This window comes from Rhipicephalus sanguineus, chromosome 6 (assembly GCF_013339695.2).
Source record: "Rhipicephalus sanguineus isolate Rsan-2018 chromosome 6, BIME_Rsan_1.4, whole genome shotgun sequence".
Classification (NCBI taxonomy): domain Eukaryota; kingdom Metazoa; phylum Arthropoda; class Arachnida; order Ixodida; family Ixodidae; genus Rhipicephalus; species Rhipicephalus sanguineus.
In genome coordinates, this window is record NC_051181.1 from 107,381,397 (window position 1) to 107,408,828 (window position 27,432).

A 27,432-nucleotide genomic window follows, 5' to 3' on the forward strand; every position below is an offset into this window, starting at 1 on the left:
AACAAATATATGGTACATATCCTCGCTGCTGCGTGGTGGTTTCTGGGAGGTTCCAGTAATTTTGCTGCATAGTGCTGTAGACTGATACCAGCGGATTCACTGAGAAAGAACCTTGGTAAAGTCTGTAATGCACTGTAACATGCAGCAGAAACTCCCTGCCACGTAATTCAGTGATACGACTAGGTCTGTTAGACAATAGAACTAAATTGTGGAAGCAGCAATTCTTGGAGATTTATGTGCATATTTATCGTGCGGGGTCGCTTGTTCGTTAGGTGCCGTTTGCATTTCTTTGTTGAAGGAAAGCAAAGGTGCTTTTTAGGGTTTGCAAGTGTCCAATAAGCTTTTAGTTCTCAATTTTCATTGCTGTTGCTGGCAGATGTTAGGCACTGTGTTGCTGTTTAGATCTGTAGCTTGACAATACACTCAAACCTCATTATAACGAAGTTGCATCTGCCACGAAAATAACTTTGTTATATCCAAAAATTCGTTATAAACGTTTATTTGTAACACTGTAGCTATGACAAGACTATTCTTCATTTACTTCGTTATATCCGCATTCGTTATAGCGAGGTTTGAGTGTATGCCAACAAAAAAAACCAACCATAAGAAATGAAAAGCCTGTTGCTGCCTTTATTTAAAATTTTTAAACTATCATCTGCACCAGCCAGGGGGAACGATCTAGAAATAGTCAGTGGCTTGCATTGTAACTTGCCATTCCGTAGAGATGTAGCGTGCTCCTTGGCATTCAGCAGGTGTGGTCAGGCCTAATGTGTGTAATCCAATGCAGCTCATTCTCGGGGGCAACGGGTGCCGTGCCAGCCGGCTCCCAGGGCCAACTGCCCCCCAAGAAGGAGCCCCCTCCTCCACCACCCCCGAGGCCCAAACGCAACCACACCCGCAGCTCCTCGCTTGACCTCAACCGCTTGGGTGCGTGCACGCTTTGTTCAGTCGTCCCCTATTCTTGGGGACACAATTTGTTCTTTTCATATATTGCCGATGTACAGTGTAATCTCGTTAAACCGTACCCGCATAAGCCGTAGTTTCTTTTTAAACGTAGTTAATATGAATCCCCGACTCGTTTTCCCTTTAAGTTAATGCATTTATTGCACGCTTAAGCCGTAGCTGTACATCGTATACATGTCGGTTAATGCGTACTATTCTCTTGTCGAATTGCCGATCATAGTCCTCAGTTGCAGTCTCGCGCTCCGACGGCCAACCAATTTTGCGCGGAGTTCGCAAAATTTGAGCCGTTCGAGCTACGCGTTGCATGCATACGCGCGTATCTCCACGGCCATTGCGCGAGCCTAGCCTCCGAACTGCGCCGCGGGCCATCTCGGAGGCCACCGCGGAGCGGCCTAGCTAGCCTAGCCTAGCTACAGCTCGTTGCCGGCGAGAGTCAGCGAGAGCAGCGTGACGATGAACGGTTTTGTTGTCAGTTGACCACGTCTCTCCGACCGCGTTGAATGTGTTCAGAGCCGGCTCAAATATTGTGCATCTGCGGACGCCTGTTGTGACACGACCTCACAATGTCAAACAGGCAAGTGAAGCATCGCGTGCTGACCATCAAGGAAAAACTAGACATCGTAAATGCCATCCAAGGTGGAGCGAAGAAGTCTGTGTTGGCGCGGGAGAAAGGCCTACCACTTACAACGGTTTGTGGCATTTGGACAGCCAGGGAGAAAGTGCTGAATGGCGCACCGTCCAACCTCAAACGTTGTCGTCTAAGGGGTTCAACCTACCCAGACGTCGAGGAGGCGTTAATGCTCTGGCTGAAAAATGCGAGGGCTAGAAACTTGCCTGTAAGCGGACCCCTCCTCACGGAAAAAGCGCAGTGCTTCGCTACACAAATGGGTCACGATAGTTTTGTCTGCAGTAGTGGCTGGCTCGCGAGATTTAAGACACGGTATAATCTTACCACGAAGGTTGTTTCCGGCGAAGGTGCAGCGGCAGACAAAGACGGCGCGGAGGACTGGGCCAGCAACAAGCTGCAAGATATCCTGCAGGAGTATGCCCCAGAAGACATCTTCAACATGGACGAATCGGCACTTTTTTTTAAGATGTTGCCGAACCGAACGCTTGCTTTTAAAGGGGAGACCTGCACAGGTGGCAAGCAGGCAAAGGAGAGGTTATCCGTTGCTTTTGCTGTCAACATGGCAGGGAACGAGAAGCTGCCGCTCCTCGTTATTGGCAAGGCCGCGAAGCCGAGATGCTTCAAGGGTGGACGACTTCCCTCAGGTGTGTTGTATCGCTTCAACACCAAGGCCTGGATGACCTCGAAGCTATTTGAGGAATACGTGCGCCTGCTGGACCGTCGCTTCACTGCAAGCGGGAGAAAAATTGTAATGGTTGTCGACAACGCGCCGGCACACGTGCAACTTGACAACCTTTCCGCCGTGAAGCTGGAGTTTCTCGCAGCAAACACAACGGCACTGTCCCAGCCCTTGGACCAGGGTATCATTCGGTCGGTGAAGCACCTGTACCGAAAAAACTTGCTGCGAAGGATGCTTCTTGCCATGGAAAGTGGCAAAACATACAGCATTGACATGCTAAGTGCCATCCACTTGCTGGCCTATTCTTGGCAGCAGGTAGAACCTGCTACTGTCAAAAACTGCTTCGCGCGTGCACAGTTTGTTGTGCCCGCCCAACCAACGAGCCCAAGCGAAGCGGATGCGGTCGAAGAAGACATCGACGACAGCGAATGCGAGGCGCTGATCGCCGAAGTCTTGGAACGGCAGGGTGGCGGCGACAAAGTGCCGTTCGCCACGTTTTGCGATGTTGACAAAGAAGTCGAAACGTGTGAAGATTTGTCCGACAGTGACATCATCAATTCTGTCTGCGGCAAATTACCGAGCGCGAGCGACGGTGATGAGGAGGAGGAGGAGGAGGAGGACGACGACAACAACAACAACGCTGAGCCGGAGGATGTGCCGTGTCCCTCAGTAGCTGAAACAGCGCGAGCACTTGACGTCATGCGGGTGTTCGCGGAAAAGAGCGGCTTGATGGACCATCCACTTCCATTCACATCCACATCCATTCAAAGCCATCCACTTGGATGGCTTTGAAGCTGCAGTTGTCGCTGCGAGGCCGCCAAAGCGGCAAACGAGAGTGACGGACTTCTGGCGTCCGATTTCCACTGAATAAAAGTGTTTCTTGGTGTTCTTGCGAAACATGTTTCGTTTTACACGCAAGTAAGTGCAAATTTATTACTTTCGGGTAAACCGTAGTACCGCATAGCACGTAGTTCCTTCGCGTCCCCGTCAGGTACGGTTTAACGAGGTTCCACTGTACTAAGGAATTGCACGCAGGCACTCGATGGTGCTTACCTGCTGTGCCTACCTACAGGGCAGAAACCTGGAGGCTTACAAGAAGGGTTCAACACAATTTGGGGACAGCACAGCACACCATCAAAAGGAAAATGATAGGCATAACCTTAAAAGGATACTGCAAGAAATTGGAAGAAATGACAAAAACATAAAAATTCTACGCAGAAGACACAACTGCTTTGAAAAACAGTTTATTTTACATATTTTTGAACACTTGGCTGTAATTTTGAAGGATTGTCAGCGTGTGGCGGCTGCACGCCAGCATGAGCAGTGATGCCGCTTAACACTGTGGCGGAATCGGGGTGCACATGTTCCCGTCCGGTACTTCCCTTTCTCCCTCACATTTACGTCCCACTTTCCCCCTTCCATAGAGGCGCTGAAAAAGAACTTTGTTATTTTTAGTGTATCGAGGCCTATTTTGTGAAAGCTTTACAATGTACTATTCTAGGCTTTTGCGAATAGTACATTTTAGGTTCGAAGCGAATAGTGATTGTGGTCGAATAATTTCGAATCGAATTCGAATAGTATATATCACACATTATAAAGAAAAACGAGCATATTTGTCATGACCCAACCAACCTGCATTTAATTGTAACAAGGCATGTGCAAATGTCATTCTTTTTGGTTCAAAGGAATGGAAGCAACTCTGAATAGTAGCAGGATTTGGCTTTCGGTAGAATGCAAGTGATAACCTGTAAAGTATGTTACATTTTAAAATTTACTACACTTGGAGCATATAAGCTGGTACAACAAGTAAAAAATGAGGAATCGATGTGAGGGTAATATGTTCATTTAACCTTGAAGTGGGGCTTCGCGGCAGTGCGGATTTTTCCTGGAAAGGTGTATTCGCCGTATAGCACCCCTCCACTGCAGTGAAACCACCTTTACAGGAGATTACAAACGGACAGTGCGAAATTTTTTTTTTAAACGTGTTTTCACGGTACAGCACCACTGCACTGCAGTGAAACAACCGTTACAGGGGGTTACAAGCGGAATAATATACACCTATTTGTTCCTTTCGAATACTTCGAAATTTTCAATAATTTAAATTCGAATTGAAGCGAATTCGAATACTGTATTATTCGTTCGTATATTCGAAGTGCTCGAATATTCGCACAAGCCTATACTATTCCCATAATTCGACAATTCAAAAGACGTTCTTTCATCCATAGTCCCATTAGTGCTGCCTGGTACTACCACCGGAACACATCGTATGTTAGAGCTGTGGATTACAGTTGCTGAACATTTATTCGGGCTTGGTGGGATCCGCCACAAAGCCTGAATAATTGGGAGTCCGAAAAAAAGGATTCACCAGAGAAAAAAAGCACCTTTATTGGCCCAGTATTCAGAAAACTTGTCGGTGCATGTCTGCACACAAGCACGCTCACACACTGCCAAGCTGGCCTGTATTTCAGCCAGTGTTTGGCCACCACTGTAGGTTGTCAATAGCACTGTTACGGCCAGTGCTAAATCCGCATTTGATAACTGTTGTGTGGGCGGTGCGTCGACGGAGTCGCTTTCCACCTGCACTGGTTCAAGGACCTGACAGACAATCTCACCATCATCCAACTCAGCGAACTCTCCTGAGCAACATTGGATTGAAGCTGGCGGCCTTCCACCTGGCGAATAATCGCTGCTTTTTTCATCATCATCAGTGTCTTGTAGTTGCTGTGTTTCTTCATTAGTACTGGCGGCGCAAATGGAGTGGGTGGCGTCGAAACCATTTCAGCAGGTCGGGCCTCGCGTGCCAAGCAACAAACAAGAGAGCATGATACAAAGCGCGAGACGCAGAAACAACTGACAATGCAAACCCTCAAATGCCAAGAGGGAACGACATCGAGCTCGTTCGTGCTGCAGCGCTCGTAGTGTGGTTCTCTTTGTCCGTGTCGTACACACGGTCACTCTCAAACGTCACTCCGAGCGTGGCTTGGCTTGGCCTGTGGTTTGGCCGCGGTAGCCATTCAACGGATACTTGACTGGCTAAAGCCGAAACGCGACTATTACGTGTAGCCAACGAGCATAGCCTTCAGGATAGGCAATTGTAAATTCTGCATGGATTTTTACACTGGCATGACCTCCAGCCATAGTCAGTGCAACCTTTCAGTGCTGGCAACCTAGCAAGAGTATTGTGAACATCACTGACAGCTTGTCATGGCATTCGACGTTACACTCGATCAGCTAGCTGGAGTGTGAAAAATCGAACGGCGCACTGTGGGGCATCCGAATTTACGATCGTGAGTTTACATTTCTTCAATGGTGCGAGTGGCGGTGATGCGTACGTGTCCGAATAAACAAGCATGTCCGAATTCTCAGTGTCCAAATAAATGGTCGGCGTCTGTAGTGAGAGCTACGGTGATGTCTAATTGTTCTTGGGCTTTGCACGCATGGATTCAGTTTAGTCATAAACTTACTGTATGGCAGCTTTTGCTGCTTGTAGCTCGTGTGAATGTGAATGCTGCTTAAAAGGAAAATGTATTTTGTATCTTACTTTTATTGCAGGCAAGGCAAACCCACAAAGCCTGGGAGCCCCACCTGCTGTACCCCCGAGGATTTCTCCTGGAAATGTATGCACATTTCATTGATGCTTTTTCTTTTTATTCTTTGTGCCTTGTTCTGATACCACGTTTTGGCTGACGTAATGTTCACACAACATGCATTTATCATACTGGCCGTAGGGATCATTACTAAGGCTGTGATTGTAAATGCTGCTGCTTCTTTGCATTCACCATTGCACACAGTACGAGGCAGTGATGGTATGCAGTGGCCAATCGCCATTTGCATAAACAGGGGTACCCGGCTCAGAGCGCACTTTGCAATGTATCATGCGGGAAGGGTCCCACAGTTGCTTACCTAACAATGATGTTCTTAGTACTTTGGATCCTGTGGGAGCTATGCCAGGACCTACGGAAAAGGATGTAATGGCGGGGTTCTACTGTGTTGTAGTTTGTTATATATCGAGGTCTTATCTGTGGTTACTGCCCCAAACTATTCTGAACAATATAGACTAGACCATTGATACGTCGTGGTCTGCTTGCTCGGGCCATCAACAGAGCGTGGCTGACTTACTCATTTCGTCCCTCAGGAGCAAGAAGAGAATGAAGACTATAATAATGAGTTAGCCGTAAGTATTTAGGTTTACTGGGCCTTGACGTTCTATTGCTCAATTTCCTTACTCTTGTTTTGGTGTCTTGTGATAAAGCGATTTGGAAAAGCAATGCATTAAACATGCGAGTTTTTTTTTTTTCCGGGCTCTCCAGGTATCGCAATATCATCCGAGAAAAAAAAAGGATGTTTGCTTTTTACTGCCCTCAGGGGCTCATATTACCACAGCCATGTTTGAAGTAGCTCTGAAGGCATGCCAGTACACTTACTGGGTATCTTTGTGCCGTGATGGGAAGCTACACATGTATTATTACGGAACATTTATCACGTCCCGGCACAGTGGCCCCTTTTGAGTCTCGACGTGCTTCACCACAGTACTTTGTGCGTTTATAAATGCAGAAGTACAGTCGAACACGGATATATTGAACTCGAAGGGGATCGCGAATTAGTTCGATATATGAAAAATTTGATATAAAAAAATACAGGTCCCGAGACTTTACCAGTGCCGGACGATCACCTACAATTGGCGCATTCAAGAATGACAACTAATTCCGCACACACGATGCAACAGAATGTTTTACTTGCGTGAAAAAAAATCTCTTATCTTGGCCTGCTTCTTTGTCTTTGAAATGAAGTTGAAGACTCTGGCCTCGATCTTATCGAGGCTGTCCAGATGTGACAGCCCGGTTCCCTCCATGTCGCCGCAACAACGGCGAATCAAGCCGAACGCTGCCGCCACTTCGGCGGAGGAGTACGCTCGCGCAGCCGCCGCCTCGTCCGGACGATCTTCGTCGCCACTTGAGCTGTCTGCCTGGGCATCCTGGGTCCCTGCGACCGCAGCTACAATGTCCTCGTCAGCGAGGCTTGCAACAGCCCGAACACTGCAGTCCGCTTCCACGAAATCGTCCGCAGACACTTCGGGTGGTACAGCAGCCGTGAAGAGGGACGACAACTCGCGAAACGCGTCGTCTATGCGCTCGTCGTCGCAGTCTTCACCGGTTTCTGCAAGTTCCGCCGTCACAAAGCCTGCCTTCCGGAAGCAGTTGGCCACAGTGTCCGTCTTCACGGCTTGCCAGGCGCCCGTCATCATTTGAATGGCACCAAGCAGGTCAACCTTCAGCTCGGTGCCCATGCATAGAGTGCCTGTTCAAGAACCAGACAGAGAGTGCCTGTTCTACTTTCCCATGGGCAGGAGCGTGCACACGACAGGCTCCCGACATTCGCTGCTCAGCCGCCTTTGCCTTGATATCTGCCTTGTTCTTCAACAAGGTGCTCAGCGTGTCCGTGGTATCCCGATGTGGTCCGCCACCGCCGAACTTTTTTCGTCCACCTCAACACGCTGTATGGCTTTCAGCTTCGTCGCAAAGTCAAGGTTCTTGCGCTTCTTGACACTGGCCATTGCTACACGAGAAGTTGAAAATTCAAGCAGTCCGCAACACCTTTGCACAGCTCGCACAGCATGCACGCAAAAGAGGAATGCGGTGGTATGTGACAACTACGGAAGTGGACTCCGCCAACAAAGCGCTCGCGATCTGTTGCGATGGCTACCCGGGTGCCCGAGCTACCCGCGAGGGCAGCAGCGATGTACGAAAGGTGCGAGCTGTGGTTGGCCGATCGAAACTCACAAAACACCCCAAAAAAAAAAGAAAAAAAGCGAAAGGAGGAAGCCGCCGGCTCCTTCGTTCCTGCTCTAAAAAAATAAAAAGAAAAGGCGAAAGGAGGAGGCCGCCAGCTACTTTGTTCCTGTTCTCCGAGCCGACGGTAACGCGGAGAAAGCATGAGAAAGAGAGAGAGAAAAAAAAAAAGCCGTTCCACAAATTGGAGAATGCGCCCAACAGGAGTACAGTCTGAGCCCTCTCGCCCTCACGTTTTTAGAGCGTATCGGGTGTCGGCAGAGGCGTGGTGTCGCGAAGGTCGCGGGGCGCAGCGAGTGCTGACGCGCGCCTTCCAGCTCGCGCGGTGTTCGATATATCCGATGGCAGGTAAAAAATACCGTTCGACATAAACGTGCGAATTTGTATACTTTTACAGAGGATTTTCAAGGGGATAATTTACGAGTTCGATATAGCCGAAAATTCTATATATGTGGGTTCGATATATCCGTGTTCGACTGTACTCTGTATTGTTGTGGTACACACTTGGCGAGAGCCATGGCTGTAGGCGGGATCTTTGCGCAAGAGCGCTGGTTCGAGGCTGCTAGATAACCAACACAGTGGCAGGAATGGCTTCGATTAGTGTCGTTTTGGACCTGTAATAATGATAGGGTGAAAAATTGAACGCCAAAGTGTTTCGGCATCCGAAATGTAAAATGTCTTTGTACAGCGGCTCGTACGGGAGGCTGGGACATCCGAATTCTCGGGAACGTCACAAAATTCTGTTTTTGACTCGTGCTTGGTCTTGCTTGGTGTGCAAATGAGTGTCTCCACTTACAGGCTACCAAGAGCTTCACCGAGAGACATTCCTCGATCACTAGACTTTGCAAACTTTGAGCAGTTCGCTGAATCGCGCAGCGATGTTGCAAGCGCTCCGGTTCAGCAGCTTCAGGTAATCATTTCTTCATGCCTCTAAATTTGATCACATTAATGCTCAAAGTACTTGTGTCTGCGTAACTAACCTTGTGACTGTGTAACTACTGATGTGGACTGTTTTTCATAGCTTTCTTCACCTTGTTTGTAACTTGTAGATATTTAAAGCCTAATTTGTAGTTTTTTTTTCAATGAGATCTTAAAATAGTGTTTTAAACAAAAATTTCATTGATACATCCTCTTGTGCACTTGCTTTAATGTCTAAATTTTTTTTGTGTGATAAATTTGTTAGGAAATAATAGAAAACGAAGCTGCCATCGAAGGCATTGAAATTCTGTTGGCCATAGTGATTTGAATGAATGTTTCAGTTACGTTACAAAATTAGAAGTGCTACAGGGCTTTTTCAGGCAATCTATTGTACTAGCAGCTGCAGCATAACCATCAAGGCCTTCTGCCAAGTCCCGTCATGGTCGCTGTGGTCTACAAAGCTGTTTTCTGGTAGACGCGTAGTATTATTCCTTGCTTCCTTTTGTTCATGCTGCTACTGAAGTAACACTTGCACTAATTCCCTTTTTTTTTTTTTATGAGATTGCATAGTCTTATAAACTGCTCTCGGTCCCTCTCTTATTTATACATTTTAGAGTGGTCGGTTAGATCATTTTGCTTTTATTTTCTAACAGCCTAGTGCATTCGATGTCTACAAGAAGCCTTCGGCTGAATACCGTGAGTATCCACATTTTCAGTTTGCTTGGAGTAACCTACCGTATTGTAAATTTCTGCCGAAGTAGCCTCGTTTGCAGTGGTTCTGGTACTTTAAAATATTCTAGGACTAATTGGTCTGTTGCATTTTGGGAGTTGTCAACCTCTTCTTACTTGCATTTTGGTGGCATTTTCTCTTTTTCAGTGATGTCGTCACCGTATTCGTCGGAGTCCGAGTACAGTGACGTATGTACTTCCTTCTTTTAAGTTTTCTTTCTAGTGTGGTAAGCCTTTAAAGTGCCTTGCTCGAGTCTTGCTAGCTTTTTTTGCAGATGGTGCCAGGGAACAGTCTGTATTGTTTAACCGTCTAAACGTTTCGGAGAAGCTCCTGTAGCAAGCGCCGGGCTTGTCAGCTCCATTTCACCATCGTCTTATGAACTTGGCTGCTAGAAAGCTAGCACAGCCATTCTTCCAGCAAATGGTATACGGCAGCTTCTAGTTGCGTGTTGTCGCACTCATCACAAAAGTGTGGATTTGAATTGAAATGAGTCAAGTGCCAAGGATATTGTCACGTGGTCGTGACGTTGACGAAGGCAGCAGGCAGCACGTCGGAGATGAAACTCTTTATTTGGCCGAACTTGTGGCCGGGAAACTGAAAGTCAAACTACAGCAATACACTGATGGCGGCGAACAGAGCGTCGACAGTCAAGCGGTGAAGCGACAGTCAAGCGGTGAACTGACAAGCGGTGAAGCGCGTCGGCATTTATACAGGTGCTGTCGAATATTCCAGCGTTATCGCTGGTTGCCGCGCAAACTCTAGAATAAGCTCGAGTGTTCGCGTCTTGCGCGCAAGTCTTAACAAAACGATCTACAATAATCTGGAAGCTTCTCGAACAATGAAGCACGGTTTGCGCTGAGCGTTGCTGACAGTTTTTGTGCGCGAAAACCGAATACAGCAAAAGTGATAAGAAACGCACGTGGCAGTATGCATGAAAGCATTGGCACTGGTGGTAGCATTTCCAAAGTAATGATCGCATATCTAAGATATACCTGTTGCATCTAGTGTTTGCAACATAATAAGCAAACTCCCACCACATGTGAAAAGTTGTTTGATATTTTCGCACTAGTTGTGAGTTTACTATCCGTGTCTTGAAGGGTCCCTAAACCACCCAGAGGTCGAAATTTAGTTGTGGTGTTGCACTTGTGCACGAGTCTTCAACAAACACCCAGCCGTGAGAATTTTTTTAAACTGTGCAGGAATAGCTGAGCTACACACATGTGATGATCCAAAAGCAGCCCCTGCTTGCTTTGCTCTTTCCTTCGCGAAGCTCCGTTCATTGGCTCGTCCCTCCTCCTGGCAGAGGGCTCCTCCTCGCCGCGAGAGGAGGAAGAGCGGCAAGTGTGGGTACCTGCAAGCAGACAAACAGGTTCTTTTTGTGGATGACATGACCAGACTGCAATGTTAAAGTCACGGCCATTGCTGAGGGTTACCGAAAGGCCCGGAAAGGAGCGGGGATTGTTTCTAGGAATTTGTGGTGTGCCCGCGGCTCGTAGCGCTATCGCGTTTGGCATTGTTAATTGTGACTGTATTCTAAGCTAGATGCACGCGTTCACTGGAAATGTTAAAAAAAAATTGTCGGAAGTGGTTTAGGCGCCCTTTAACCCTTTCAGACGCCACCTATCAAGAACTGGCCATAAATGTGTCAAATCAATACAACGTTATTTCAAGGCACTCCATATTCTATTGCAACAAAAATGTCATAATATGTTAATTTATGTGTGCTATAATAACTAATTCCTAATTAAGTTGCAATTAAATATCTATTAATGCTGAAGTCATTGACGCTCTGTTTTGGCATAAACTGAATAAAATCTAAGGCTAGAAATATAGCGCAAGCTCATTCTTGGTTATGTTCATTTTAAGCAAAGAAAAATTATACTTTTCACATGGCTCGCAGGAAGCGGCACGTCGAATGACTCGTTGAACTGTGGTAGTGCCTTCAGTAAAGTGATCATATGCAACAGTACGCAGCAAAAAGAAGTTAAATGAAGACAAATTTATTATGTTGAAGGTTCAATTCATCCAAAGCTTGATATATATCGCTCTTTCTTAGCCCCTAGTTGATACAAATAGCAAAAACAAGTGGTGTACACAATTGTGTACATAGCGTCTGAAAGGGTTAAGTACATCTTGATGCACAGTACTAACAAGAAGTGTTTTGTAGATTCAACTTGCCACCTGTGTTCATGTATGTGTGTTATAATGAAGATTCGTGCCGTAGAAAAATTTTTGGAAGGTGGTGGATTGCCCTAAATAACTTCATTTAATGCTTATTTTCATGAAGTAATTCAGTACTAAAGGGACACTAAAGGCAAATAACAATTTATGTAAGAGTGAAAGCTCAATGTATGACAACGTCTAAAACGGCAATATTATCAACAGCAGTGCCCTACTTAACAAGAAATTAAGCTAAATGTATCACACGATGAGCGCCACAAGCGGGACATTTTGAAAATGAGCTCGATGACGTGAAAGAGTCCGACTACAATTAATCACTCGTAACCAAACTAGCTGCAATAAATAAAGAACCTTCCGTGCATCAAGAGACGTAATAAAATGCTGCTTGTTCGCTTCTGTTTGATTCACGAAAAAAAGAACCTCTTTGGCGTTGCCATGGGGCACGGCGTGCGTGGTTGAAAGGTTCCGTTTTCGGCGAACTGCTCTTCGCCCGGTGCCCTGCATCGCTCACGCGGTCGTGTCTTAGTGGTATAGGTAGTTTACGTACTGCCGCTTGTGTTTTGCGCGCTCGTGAAAGTCGCTCTGACAGAAAGTTCGACAAAATGCTGCATGCATGTGATGTTGCCGGATGCCCGAATGATGCACGCCGCCAGTGCATGCCGCCGCGCAGTAAAGGCGGGCAATGTTGGGCACGGCAACAGTGACGTGAAAAAGACCGCTTTCAGGCGGGTGATTTGAAGTGCGCTAACACGATTTGGACCACTAAAACGTGCTTTTATTTTAAAATAAGCACTTCCTTGGCACAAAAGTAGCACTTCGAGGTTTCTGGACCGCTATTTCAACTTAATATTTGCCTTTAGTGTCCCTTTAAAAGGCGAATGCATCTTTCACATAATCAATAGCTTTAGATGCTTTTCTGTAGAGCCTTTTCGCAATTTATAAGGAAACTTCATTGTCCTGCCCATTTTGCTTATCGTAAATGTGTCCCCGAAATTTGTTGCGAAATGCCTACATCGTTGTACGTAACACAAGTAACAAATTGTGTTGAGTTCATATAGCATGAACAAATTTGGTTGGTTTGTAAAAGCTTTATTGAACATGTACAAATAAATACAAATTAATCTTGCTCTTTATATATATGTTACAGCATAAGAAAAAAGAATATAGCTATCGCTGCCCTTTCTGTAGAATGTTGATATTTCTCACGTTTTTTTTTACACATCTGTCAGGTCCACAGGAACTCTTTGTTCAGGAAACCACAGGGGCACTTCCCAACATCTTATATACATATATTTTTTGCATGTTATAAATGAGAAAAGCTTTAAGTTGTGCGTCGAAGGGCTACTTACTTTCATTTTCTTTTCTTTGGAGCATGAGACCTCACTAACCTAAATATATCGAGCATTGTGTGTGGTACAGGTGGTTTGCATTTCACTTTTGTCTCTTTTTATTTCTATTCGCATTACTAGCTTGTCGTTCAGTCTTCCTATTGCCTTGTGCTCTGTTGCAAATGCTTTGTGTTCTGTTGTTTGCAGAGCTGCAACCTATTTTGACTAAACTCTCTTCTTCCTTTTCCAACTTTCAGTTCTTCGATGAATTGGTAATGAAACGCACCAATTTTTGCATGTCATGCATGTTTGCATGTTTCTGTTGCAGAGTTTGATATCGTTCAGCGCGATTGCAACTTCATTACACCCGTGGGGCGGGTTGCCTACATTCCATACTTTTTTGTTTTCTTTTATTGTTCTTAATTGCTTGTTCAACTTGGCCCAAAAAGACGTCATGCTCAATCAAATTACTTAAAAACCAAGGCTATATTTACAAAAGGTGGTAAAGTAAGTTACATGCTGCGTAGCGGAAGCTAAGCGGATCCCAGCATCCTCGTCGTACCAAACACCATTTCAAAGACTTGTATAGGTTGTAAAATGTAGCGACCTACCGTAGCAAACTTTCTAACTTTCATCACAATCATATCTTCTGCTGCGCTTACTGGTTAATCCCTACTGCTCCTTGTTCTTCTGTATGGATCACCGATTACCACTTTTGTGCCATTGCAGTGTGGTGAACTTCGCCAGTTTTTCGTACTACCATATAACACTATTGCCTGCTTGTGTGTGATCTCTCAACCATACTAACATCTTTCCATGCATTAGGCCTTGTTCACATTGAGAAACGGCAGGAAAACTTCAAATAGAGTGGAAGTTCTTTCCACGCTTGTTCAAGATGTTCACATTTGTTCTGCCGCTGCCACTTTTGCCATTTCTGCCTATTTGATCTATAACAAAAGAAGTGAATGCGTGCCATCTTGCCTTATTTCTGAGCTTTTTATTTCGTACTGGTATTTAATTATGCATGTAGAACACTGAAGAGAAATAGTTTTGCCTTTTGAGAGCTGTTTTCTGGAGATGCGGCAATAACTTCATAAGCGGACATCCCGATAGTGAATGCACGCCACTGATCAATAAATATTGAGCTGGCGTATGAACGCTAGTGCCTTAAAGTATCTGAGTAGAAGTGAGTATCAGCATGAGCCGTCATAAGGCTGATAGTAATGCTGAAGTTGAGCAGTTATCACCATAGGTCGGCAAAAAAATTTGGAGCTTACTCGGACTCAGTCTCGCCAAACTTTTCCTCAACCGAACTCACTTGGACTCGCTCACTAAAATTTGTCTCAACCGAACTCACTCAGACGCTCAATCTCGCCAAAATATTACTCACCCGTTCTCACTCAGACTATCAGCTCGATCCGAGTCTGAGTGAGTCAACTCACGAGCGAGTTGCCCCGCCACGGTGGTCTAGTGGTTATGGCGCTCGACTGCTGACCCGAAGGTCGCGGGATCGAATCCCGGCCGCGGCGGCTGCATTTTCGATGTAGGCGGAAATGTTTGAGGCCCGTGTACTTAGATTTAGGTGCACGTTAAAGAACCCCAGGTGGTCGAAATTTCCGGAGCCCTCCACTACGGCGTCTCTCATAATCATGTCGTGGTTTTGGGACGTTAAACCCCAGATATTATTATCATTATTATCACGAGCGAGTTTGCCGACCTATGCGTCCTTGCAGAAGCTGTCATTTTGTCATGCAGCACGAGTAGTTCGTGATTGCATCGATGAGAATCTCTACCGACTCCTTGGTTGCCATTTCGATTTTGCAACCAGATAGTTACATCATTTGGTTTACGCATTAGTGCAGCCAAAGTACAGTTTCTAATAAAGGTAGAAAAACATTTCGCTTTGGCAAAGATGTCAGTTCAAGACCGGTTGGGCTCACTGCCTGGTTTTCCACCCGCTTAGAGGGCAAAGCGGGCGAACTTATTGAGGGTTTTGCCACTTTCGCCTGCTCCAAGCTTTAATGTGAACAAGGCCTTAATGTCGCACGTATGACATTTGCTCTTACGTGAACGCGATCTTTTACTATACGTTTCACGTCCTGACCGCTGCACCACATTTTTTCCTCCGCGGTGTTTCCCACATGCAGGACTCTAGTCCAGCTCCCACAGATGACAGTGCAATGCTACTAGTCGACGACCAGACCGACGACGCTAACGAAAAGAAGAAACGGCGCAAGGCACCTCCAGCCATGGCTGCCACCGAACTGAAGTGAGTTGTTGGGCCACAATCATTCACTAGGCAAAAACATTTGGACTATCTGTGATGCATGGGAGTTCGCAACTCAAGAATTGGCTTAAGCAATATTTAGGAATGTGCATTTAGGTTCAGGTACGATGGGAGCACAAGAGACTCGCGAGTTAAATGGGGTTGAATTGCCTACTGTGAATAAGAGGCCACTGGCAATAAGAGGAGGCCACCTCATTCATATCTCTCTTACTGGCTGGATACACATGCTCATACCTCTTTTCACAGGTGTTGAGACAGTAGCACTATTTGTGAATCTTATAGAACAAAGTTGGATTCTGGTTGGAAAAGGTTCCAAGAATGCAACAAGCATTGGTCACAACGGGTGGCACATCAAGCACCGCGGTATCAAACGTGTTGCGAGTGCTGCGAAAAGAGAACGGCATTCTAATGACTTCAACTTTCTTGCACGCAGGACCATTCCAAACGAGAAGTACGGCTTGCAGCAGGCAGTGCGGGCCCACCGCGAACGAAACAACATGCTCATGCTCCTCAACACCGAGCTCAACCAGGAGTTGGTGGAGGCCACCTGAGGAGCGGCTCTCCCTCGAGCTCCAGCTGGAGAACCTCAAGCCGTTCTCTTGCTGATGCAAGAACTCTAGAAGAGAAGGTCCCCGCATCGCTCCCCCTTCAGTCCTTCCACCAGGGGACTGCTGAATTTGTCAAATCCCCTCCCTCCTCTTCTCCTGGTCTTAAAATCCTCTCCTCTCGCTTTTCCTGAAGGTTCGGCGGGAGAAAAAAAAAGCTAGTGAATTGAAATTTGACGTCGAGAGAGTGTGAGAGAGGGCCAGCAAGGTAACAAAAGTTCGGTGGAGCGTGTCTTAGCCAATCACGGTTAAATAAAAGCCCGTAGCCGCTGCAGCTAATCGCAGTTGTCGTTTTGTGCCTGCTCTTCTTTTCCCTCTTGCCTATTGTTTCTGTGTGCTTTCTCACCGCTGTTCATTCATTTTCGCGCTTAAGGGTAGGCTGACTACAATGAAGCTATACGTGCTATAAATATACGCGTTAAAACGGTCTTGGCAAAGTTGCAGGACTGGCAACTGTCTTCATTATTATGATGCTATTATCATTGTTAATTTCGTTTAACTAGCAGTTTAGGATTCTTAAACACGATGAGACCGTCAGCATGCCGCGGGCACACTTTAAAATCTCAAGAGGTAGTACCATGCTCGTTCTCTGTGTTCTTGGTCCTGCATTTACACGAAGTGGTGGTTTCCTTAAATTTTGTCATCAAACATTTGTTATTGATTATTGATGACTTCGTGCAGTGCATCCACTCATATTCTATGTCAAGTTTCGTGCGGAAGTTGCATTGTCTGTGTGCTCTGAATATAGGCTTTATGCAGTTTGTAATTTCATTGCATTTTGGTCTTTGAAGTGCAGCAATGTGTTCCTGCTATTTCAAGTGAATTTGCGGCATTTAATCTTTTCTCTCATGGTCTTGTGAGCTTGTAGATTCAATAGCTTTCGTCGCTGAACTCTGCGAGGCTGCTGAGGTTTCACCGCCATGCGCATCTCCTTTGGCAAAATGCTGGCGTTGCTGTGAGCTGAAAACGTCATAAATGCGCATCTCTTAGTCTATCGTGAACCAAGTGGCTCACAAAATGGCGGCCTCTGGCTTATTTACTCGTAGCTTCACAGGCTCGTGCTTGGCATTGTGTGACGCATGTCTTGGTACGCAGCGTTGGCTTAATGTAAAAAAAAAAATAGATTTGGTGGGTTGATATTTACCTGTTTTCTGTAAAATACCTTTCGTCCTTTCACGCAGGAAAATTTGCTGTTTGCTTGTAATGTTTGTCACTACAGCACAGTTATATATTGTCACGATACAGAAAGTGTCATTTACAGTCCTGTTGAAGGGGGTGGTAACTCATTCAAACACGTTTCGGTGCTTGGTGCATCCTTTTAAGAATCTGAGTTCTAAAGCTATGGCTAATTGAAGATGCGCACCCATAGAAATGTTTTTCACTTACGCATGAGAGTTTTATGTGGTTTTGATTCACTGGAACAACCTCGCGTTCTCACGTGACTAGACTACGCTGTTCAACCTGATATCATTTCAAGTGTCATATGTCATTATGTGAAAATGATCTTGAATCTTCCTGTGTTGTAGGGCAATTTAGAGCTGCACTGCTGATGCTTGTTCTAATTAAGTTGTGATGTCAAGCTGTGGTTCATGTTAAAGCCGCCAAGCCTTTCTTAATGCCATCCAAACGCCGCTTTAGTGCGTAGGTGGGCTGCCCATGAGAAGAGGCATAGGCTTAAGAATTGGCGCTTTCGGTTTATTTCAGAGCCATTGCGCGACGATTGGTTTAATGCCTTGAAATAATTGTTGCCTACTCATGCCTTGGTGGGCATATTTATACACTCGATCCTCATATTTATACACTCGATCCTCGTTATAACAAACATGGATATAACAAATTATCGGTTATAACGAAGTAAATGAAGAATGGTCTTGTAATAGTTAGTGTTAGAAATAAACGTTTATAACGAATTTTCGGATATAACGCAGTTATTTTCGTGGCAGATGTGGCTTTGTTATAATGAGGTTTGAGTGTAGTCGCAATTTGCAAAAGCTTAGCAAGGGCCACAGGCACTTGTTTTTCCGGTTTGTTACCGGAAAACGTAGTAAGCGAACCATTCAATTAGTTTTGTTTTTTTTTTTTTCAGTGCAACTTTAAATTTCTGCAAGTATGCCACTGTTACTTAGCATTTTTAACACTGTATCAGTCGAAACACAGATATTTCCTTCTCGTCCCATATGACACTGTTAGCTCTTCTGTACGTACAGGATTCGATTTATGTGTTGCTTCTCGGAAATTATTTTGTGTGGCCCACCTCATTGTATGGAACATCAGGGCAATGGTGTCTGAGCGATTGCACTTCTTTTCTGTCCACTGGGCAACATTTTTTAGGACAGCTTGGAAATTGCACATTGAGCTATGCCAGCCAGTTTTGCGCAGTTTGTTCACTTGGCACCTTGTCCACTGAAGCCCAAATGCACGTTTATCCTAAAGCACTTGTTGCAAAAGTCTTTGCTGGGGCTCGAGCGATGCGTCAAACAGGCTGCGCTCATTCATATATGGCTACTTCCATTACCTTTTACCACTGGCTTCGATATGGATAGTTGTTGCAATATCGGTCCAAAAGAAAAGTTTTATCTCTTTGTTCTCGCCCAAGTCTTGCATAGAAATCGCATTTTGATGCATGCATCGTAACAATGGATTGGCACAACTCGTCCAAATGCGAAGAAAGTGACTACTCCAATTCCTTGTTGAAACAGACCCATGAAAAGGTAAATGGATTTGCCCGTCAAGCTAAGCGGTGTACAGAATTTCTCTGGAATGATGGATGGCCTATATCACCGAACTGAACCTACAATGAAATATGCTTGCAGCATACTCACATAACTGCCATTGCAGCGTGAAATTCCTGTAACATGGGAGCAATCGATTCATACCTTCTGTGCAGCATTTTTACTCCTTTGTCAGTGTTAGATGGAAACATTAGATTAGACTTAAAGGGGTTATTGTCTCAGGCAGAGTTTGTAAGTGGCCGTGATTGCCCGTTGCACTTTGGTGCAGCTACTGGCAGCAGACGTGTTATTGGGGAGCTCTAAACCTTCTCTATAACTTAATACTACTTATTTATGAAATACGGGAGAGGGAGAGATGGGCTGTTGGTGAAAGTTGAACCACAGCACACAGAACAGTCGTTTCTGTGGGCCGTCTATCGTTTTGCAGAGGTGTGTTGGTAGATTTGTATCCTTGGGCAAGATCACTCGTACAACACTAGACTTCAAACGTGCCGTCACTGAACAAGCGCCACAGCATGCCACTAGTTCTAGCGTTACTGCTGCCATCCGTGCATCGGTTTTTCCCAGCACTTTGTAAGCGGCAGCGTAGATATGAGCAAGGTAAAACTTTCAGGGAAATGCAACTCCCTTGCAGATCCAGTTTCTGTGCAAGACCTCGGACGAAAATCAAGTCGAGGTATTCACAGAAGTCTTGTATATCGAGGCCATGAGTGCAAATCCCTGTATTTCTGCTGTGTCAGGGATTTGAACAAATTTTCATTGGGACATTGGCGACCACTATGAGAAGCTTTCATCGGTGCCGCTGCTGCTAGAATCAACTAGAAATCACTGGAATTAACTGGGTTCTTGTTTCCAGTGCAGTGATTGTTGGGAAAAACATCTTCATGCTTCTCTTGCTTTAAGTTATTTTGCCAGTTTTGCATGCTTTTCCAGGGGTGAGAGAGCTTAGCATGTCTTATGTAGTGTGAAAAGTTTTTCGCATGCAGTACAGTGCTTTTAACTGTGCACCTCATCTGATGCTTTTGAGACAGCTTACTTATGTCTTTAACAGTTGCCTTTGTCCTTGGGTCGTGGGCCTGCGAGCTGCTGCTATTGTTGGAATTGGCTGGACTGTGTGGTGGATGAAAATATGAGATAAAGGATTGTTACAAGAGGGCCCTTCTGGGGCGCTCTCTCCTTTTCTCTCATTGTTGAGGCTGGCTCTCGCTGACGAGTTTTAAGCATGTTATTTATTGAACATGGGTTTTGTCCTGTCTTTTTTAAACTTTCATCTCCGAGGCTGAAAGCAATCGGCAGACGTGCATTTGCCTTGCCGCATTGTGCGCGTGGGGCCTGTCCGCTTGCCTTTGGCTAGGCGTCTGAAGCATTTTGTGTTTTCATTGCGACTTTGATGCTTACTGCCGTGACGCGTTGACATTTGGCAGACAGAATTTTCACGCATGGGACTTAGTGCAGCCCTGTGGGGTTCGTTGCGAATGCGAAACTGGCAACTTTGTTCGTGCGATCACAATCGCGTGGGTGCGAGGCAGTTCGTTGTGCATGTGCCTCGTGTGTGATGCACCTGCCTGCTTTGGTTACGAGCAGTTGTGAGCTGATGAGCCGCACGCGATTGGTCAGTGCAGAACTCTTTGCGACACTGGTTGCGCAGAAGCCACAGACTGCGGTTGGCTTTGCGCGGCGAGGCCTCTTCACTTTCTCACTTGGCACCTGTGTACAACGGTAAACCGAAGCGTGCCATGTCGGAGCTGTGTTCTTTGTCACGCACTATCGTTTTTTTTTTTTTTTTTTTTTCCTTGGCAGTGCGCCAGGTCTGGAAAAGGGGGCTCCTCGGAGAGACAGTAGTGATATGTACATAACTTAGTCTTGTACAAAGAAAATGGAAGTGGAAGAAGAGATAGCAACCTTAGAAGCGAGCCTCCATCCTGTCTGGCATATATGCAACTGTGTTGGTGTGCATATAGGTTGTAAAGTGGTATATAAATATATATACATATAATGGCGTGAATGCGTGTATAAATATTTTCGTTTACACATGGCGTGCGGTGAGTGGCGTGTTATCCCGTTGTCATATCCCTCCGGCAGCTTGTTAACTCGCACGCAGGGAGCGCATTCCCCGCACTTGTAAAAGGCGTTCGGAGGAAAATGTTGGCCTGGCAGTAGCCGTACTTCTTGGCACTGACGTGAAATGTACCACACCTTAAATTTGAAGAAAAGTTCGAAGCCAGTGCCAAAGTACTCTTTTCCGAGTTAAATTTTTTTATTGCCGCAGCCACATTTTCCTCCAGCTAAGCACTGCATCGTGTGAAGCTATTGACGATGCCTGCTCCTTGAGCAGCCCCGGGAAAGTTGTTCTAGAAGCGAATATTTTTCATAGTGTTCACGCGGACACTTGCTCCGACGTTGTTTGGGAGATCATTGCATGTGCTCCGGCTCTTTGTTTCTTCTCGAGATTGTCAACGACCCCAACGTTTCATTTTCTTGTTTTAGCGGGGTTCGATATCTTGAGTGCATTGTTAAGCCCGTCTGTTCGGCCTCAGCGAACAGACACCGAGTAGTGTGCAAATCTTGTTAGTGTTTCAGGTGAACGCCACTACACGCCTGCTGACAGCGTTTTTTCTACACCCCGACAGATTACATTCGTGCAAAGCTAAATGAGAGCCCAGTAATGATCTCGCGCATAAGAAGCAGTTGCAGTTGTGTCTGTGGTTGTGGAGCCATGGTGTGGAAATAAAGAAAAAAAAAGTTATTCATGCCTCTACTGCCTCGTTTACTGTGTAATTGCAACTGCACATCTGTGTTGCGTAAAACTCCATTTTGTATCTATCTTTGGGGTAGCACTGATCGTGTTCGTATTGTGTTGTACGGTGTGGTGCTTGTCAGCATGTCATTTTGCTAGGATTGCCACGCAGCATAATGTCAGTGTAGTTGAGAATAACCATGTCAACTCGTACCATGCTGGTACTGCTAAAGTAACTTGTTAAATATTCTGTCTGTAAGCTATCACTAGTTCAAACTTCAGGTTGGACACTTCTGTGCACTTAACTCCTCGAGTCTTGGATTACAATAGACCGTCAATAAATGTGCAGTCTTATATAATGCTGTAGACTTTACTGCAAAGAACGGAAGGTATAAAATGATAATTTGTGATTGAGGTATGTGCCAAAATTGGTAGGCTACAAACAAACAAATGCGAATCATTGAACCTACGGCTATGCGCTACACGAACTAAGATTGATAGTTTTGTCGACTGTGTATGTTACAATAAAACAATCTCTAATTAGCTAGCTTGCTATCTCGCGCGCGCAGGTAAACGTGAACAGATCTCGCTCCGTAAGAGCAAACACACTCCCAATGTTTGTGCGAACAGCGCACACAGATGAGCAGACGCTTCGCGTTGTCTTTTCATCGCACCTCCGAAACATTGAGATATTAGCGTCATCTAGGGCCGCCCAGCTTTGACTGGGCGAGCCGACCCCAAGCTCTTGCGTTCTTTTTAGGCATGTGCGAAATTCGAACTCGCTTCGACACGTATTTTATGGGCGTATATTAGGCCACGTGCAGCCCCCTGTAAAGGTGGTTTCATTTCAGCCAGGAGTGCTATGCCGTGAAAACGCTCATCCAAAAAATCTGCAATGCGGCACATGCCTTGTTCCAGTCTATATATATATACTATTCGAAATTATTCGGCTAAATCATTATTCGCTTCGAACCTAAAATTTACTATTAGCGCATCCCTAGTTCTTTTTTGTCCGGCTGGCGAACGGCAGAAAGCAGCAAAAGTACGACTCGAAGGCGAAAGCCATCTTTTTCTTCTCAATGTACTGAACCTGCCCCACCACCGAGTACAGCAGGTGCGAGCGTTAAACTAAAACTCTGCTCGGCCAAGTGGAGCACGTGAAAGAGAGAGAGAAGTGTAACGCGGAAAGGCAGGGAGGTTAACCAGAAAAAAAAAGATATATATAAAGAAAGAGAAAATAGGGAGTGAGAAAGAAATAAAGGGAATAAAGACATAAAAAGATAGGGAATGAAATAGACACAAAAAAGAGATAGAAAAAGCAGATCAAGACAGAAAGAGAACGCGAGAGATAGAGAGAGAAAGGAACAGACGCGAAAAAGAAATAGAAAAAAAAAGAGAATAAGACAAAAAAGAGAAAGGGAACAAAGAGAAATAAAGATAGAAAGCGCGAGAAAAAGAAAGAAAACGATAGAGAAAAATTGCGGGCAGTTTGCACGAAGTCGCGCAAAAGCTTGGCCCAGCGAAGCACGGACCCGTCGTCGCTCGTGCTGCCCGTCGACCGACACGTCTAGCTTCTAGATGCGCGGCTTGCTCCTCGGGAGTACGCAGCCAGGCTACGCACCATAGAGCGGAGGTTGCGCGCGATGTCTCCGTCGGTGGGTCCTGATTTAGCTACTGCGCATGCGCGGCTTGGCCATGTGGTGCGGTATCTGGTCGCTAGATGACGCGATGCTTGCTTCCTCTTTCTTTCTATCCTTTTTCTCTATCTCTACTTCTTTCTCTATCTTTCGTTGATGTTTTCTCTGTCTCTCTCTTTTTCTTTCTGCATTTCTTTCTCTTCATTTCTCTCTTTCTCATTCTTTCTGTGCTGCGCTTTACTCTCTCCCCTCCTCCTTTCCCTTCACCTCAGCATCACATCTCTACTCCTCACGCTCACTTCCCTTTCCCACCCGCTTGCTTTGCTCTGCTAGCGTGCCTGGATAGCCGAGCGGTTAGGACCCTCGCCTTCGGATCGAGGGTACACGGGTTCGAATCTCGCGTAGTGAAGAACTTCTTTTCGTCAAGAATTTTTCTCTTTCTTCATATCTTTCTTTCCGTCTCTCTGTTTTCTTTCTTTCTTTCTTTCTTCTTTCTTTCTTTCTTTCTTTGTATGTATGTACTCGTTCTCAGGTAGCCGCACAGTAGCTCATACCCGTTAACATTATGATAGTTTTCTGCGACCGACTCACAAGGAACTATTTGCTAAGCCGCTTCGCTGTTAAAGCAAAGCAGAAAGAAACAGATACAAAAAAGAGACAAAAGAAACAGAGAGAAAGAGATAAAAAAAAAAGAGAAACAAGGAAGGCCATCCAGCTGCGCTCTTTCTTCAGGCTTGGCACTACTGGTGCGAAGCGGTCATAATTTTTTTCTACGCAGTAGCAATAAGCTACACAGCTTGATTAGCACACTAAGGTCCCACATAATCATGTGAAAACGGCCTTCAGGACTGCCAGCCAACCTTGAACGTTATGCGGTCATGTCACGGAAAGGCTACCTGTGCTGGATAGCGATAGCGTAATCGGGCCCCGTTCACATCGCCTTCTCAATCGGTAGCCTCGCTTCGTTCCTCGATGGACACCTGAACCATGCCGCTAGGAAAGGAGCGTCTGTGCGAGTAACGTTGGCCGTTTTAAACTATCCTAGAATGCCTACTGCAAGTACAGTTGCGAAGCGCCCACTACGCCATAATTATTCCTTTTGCTAATCAGCGAAGGGCCCACTACGCGTCCGTAAGGCAACACGCGAACCTATAGATACGCAGCTGCTCAATTTGTTGATGCTTGTACTACTGATGATGAATAAAAAGGTCTGAGCGCTTTGCAATGGGTGGGCCTTTCAAACACCCACTCGTTGCGCAATTCACATGTTTTGACACCTGGCGCCATTTTACGCTTCTGCCACGCAATATTACACGCGTTAAGGAGACTCTTCCCACTGCAAGACATTCATATATTGTTTATCATTTTTTTTTCGAACCTGTTTCAAGCAATGGCGTGGCTCTGATGAAATGTGTGCGTGAATGGCTGTCCACTTAAAGGAAGTTTACGATGAACTTGACGTTAGACCGGACTGGTACCCCATCTTGGTGAAATGCTTAGGCTCGCCACCTTTCCTGTGTAGCACGTTATGAAGAACTCTTCTTGGAATATACGACTTTAAATTAGCCTTCGCGTTTCTTTCTTAGCAGTGCTTGTACGCTTAAAGTCGCTATGTAACAACACCATAATTCTGTGTGATACTATGTGTGCTTTTTTTTTTCAATAGTGATTCTATTAAATACCATGATCAATAAAAAAAAATGGCGTGGCTCCGTGGTAGAACACCTGCTTGCCCTCAGAAGGCGTGGTTTCGATTCTCACACGAACCTAAGTTTTTAAATATTTATTTTAATTGCACCATTCTCGATTTTTCGGTCGCGGACAACGTAGATTTTGCGCTCACCACCAGCGACGCCGACACCGACACCGGAATTTCCGCGAAAGGAGCTCTTTAACGCTGTCGCGCTAAAAGTTCTGCCGAGGCCCTTGAACGCATGGGTGGATGCATAGCCCAACTAAGCGGTGGCTGCCGTCTGTTCTTGTTTCTGCTTCGTGAAAAGACAATTTCATCCCCGAGCCTGGAAGAGGGCGAAATCACGCACGAAGGAGTGATGTTCAAAGCAAAGACAACTGTACCTTGTGACACAATCGGTGTTACTCTCCAAACTTGAAGAGCGTGGTGCTACGCGTTCGTGCGCTGTATCTCATACTGAATTCGCTAGCACATCGTACGGTGTTTGCTAGGTTCTGCGGCGATGTGACACTCTGCGAAGAGAGTAGGCTCGATACAATGCACGGTACGCTGGCGGCAATATGCGCTGGTCGCGCATACTGCCGGTATGTGGTGGTATACACAATGCGCGGTGTGCTGTCGGCATTACTATGTTACGGGTCACGCGAAGCCTCTGAAAGCTGACATATACCCAAAAAGTGATCGCTCGCGAAAACCGCCCCATAGACGCACGGCCCTTAGCATTACATTAAGGTTTAATCAAGAATAAAAGTGATTTCTTCTTTTTACTCAGATTTACAATCTCGTGAGCGTTTTAGGTGTTTCGGGCTTAGCACGCGTGATGAATAGCACTTGCTAATGTTCGCACTAAATAAATTATCGCGCTAGAATAAAGTTGTCAAGTTATACCAAGCTTTTTTGTTTTTGTTGCGTTGTGATTTCTACAATTTAATTACTCATTTTTCACAGCTGATAGCCGATATGTCGTACACGTGAGGGGTGTCAAAGCGGCCCTTGCGTTACTGCGGCAACGCGTTCAAATTCGCTCTGTAAATCAGGCTTTTCCACGCTAAGAGAGTATTAAAGGAGAAGCCTGCTTGCCGTGTTCTCTCTGTTGTATATAACGGAAGAAATGCTGCCTATTCGAACGAACGAACGAACGAACGAACGAACGAGTGAGTGAGTGAGTGAGTGAGTGAGTGAGTGAGTGAGTGAGTGAGTGAGTGAGTGAGTGAGTGAGTGAGTGAGTGAGTGAGTGAGTGAGTGAGGTGAGTGAGTGAGTGAGTGAGTGAGTGAGTGAGTGAGTGAGTGAGTGAGTGAGTGAGTGAGTGAGTGAGTGAGTGAGTGAGTGAGTGAGTGAGTGAGTGAGTGAGTGAGTGAGTGAGTGAGTGAGTGAGTGAGTGAGTGAGTGAGTGAGTGAGTGAGTGAGTGAGTGAGTGAGTGAGTGAGTGAGTGAGTGAGTGAGTGAGTGAGTGAGTGAGTGAGTGAGTGAGAGTGTGAGTGAGTGAGTGAGTGAGTGAGTGAGTGAGTGAGTGAGTGAGCACCAGCAACAAAATGCAGAACATAGCCGTATTCGACACAGTTTTCAGGGTATAGCATCACAGAAATTAACTTTTTTTTTTTCTTTTTGAAAGGTATACAGCGCTAAACTTTGAACACAAGTACACAGAAAGACATGACGAAGCGGGCGCTGTACTCCAACTAATTTTACTGAAAAACAGATGCACGCTGCACTCGGCACGAAAGATCCTGGGAGCGTGCGCATTCACGGCATTAGACTGAAGAACACAGACTGCTTATAATCGCCTATTTAGTAATCTGTATTCGCTTGCGTGCAAGGAGACGGGAATGGTGCTGACACACATATCACTTCTTTGCTTCATAAAAAAAGGCTTCCGAAAGCTCACGAGCTAATCTGTCCTAAGCGTTCCACGACCGGGTCGGCAGCGCGCCTTCGCGCTTTTTCAGTCAGCCGCAAAATAATACAAACCACACGAGCACGTGGCGAAATTGCCGTCTGAGCCGTATAGTGGCGAGCAGTGTGGTGCCAAGAGCGTTGCTCCGGCCGCATTTGCCAGGGCAACGCTCTCGACACCAGACGGCTCGGCACTAGACGTCGCAGACGGCAATTTCGCCACGCGCTCACGTGGTCCGTATCATTTTGTGACCGACTGTACGTTCTTTTAGATTCCACCCGCGCTTAGCATTGTCCACGACTCTCGAATGTGCCAATTCACACGCCGCTATGTTGTTTGGCGGAGCCAAACCGTCTTTCATGTTTCATCGAGCGGTCGTGGTTCACCATTCCAATTTCCGATTTTGGTTCAGACAGACAGAAATGCTTTATTTTAAGCAAGTGTGTTTGGACCCCATGGGTGCCTGGACCACCACGCAGTCCCACGCTGCGTCTAAACAGTCAGGTCCCTTCTCTTCATGACGTCGGCAGCCCGAGCCACCGCAGCAATCTGCGATGTCAATACTTGCTGTCCCAGCACACGCGGTCGGCGGAGTTTGCTACGACACTTTTTCGAGTTCCAAGTTTATTT

The 27,432-nt window shown here is 45.8% G+C and overlaps 1 protein-coding gene across 1 annotated transcript in view; it reads left to right on the plus strand.

The window, feature by feature from the left end:
- LOC119397464 (ralBP1-associated Eps domain-containing protein 1) overlaps window positions 1-21,586 on the plus strand; it is a 48,154-nt gene extending 26,568 nt beyond the window's left edge. Inside the window, exons 15-21 of the mRNA XM_037664889.2 lie at window positions 788-927; window positions 5,823-5,887; window positions 8,748-8,969; window positions 9,631-9,673; window positions 9,855-9,895; window positions 15,364-15,485; window positions 15,937-21,586. Of these exons, the coding sequence (XP_037520817.1) occupies window positions 788-927; window positions 5,823-5,887; window positions 8,748-8,969; window positions 9,631-9,673; window positions 9,855-9,895; window positions 15,364-15,485; window positions 15,937-16,054 (751 nt within the window). The 3' untranslated portion in view covers window positions 16,055-21,586. The remainder of the gene's footprint in view (window positions 1-787; window positions 928-5,822; window positions 5,888-8,747; window positions 8,970-9,630; window positions 9,674-9,854; window positions 9,896-15,363; window positions 15,486-15,936) is intronic.
- Window positions 21,587-27,432: the final 5,846 nt, after the last annotated feature.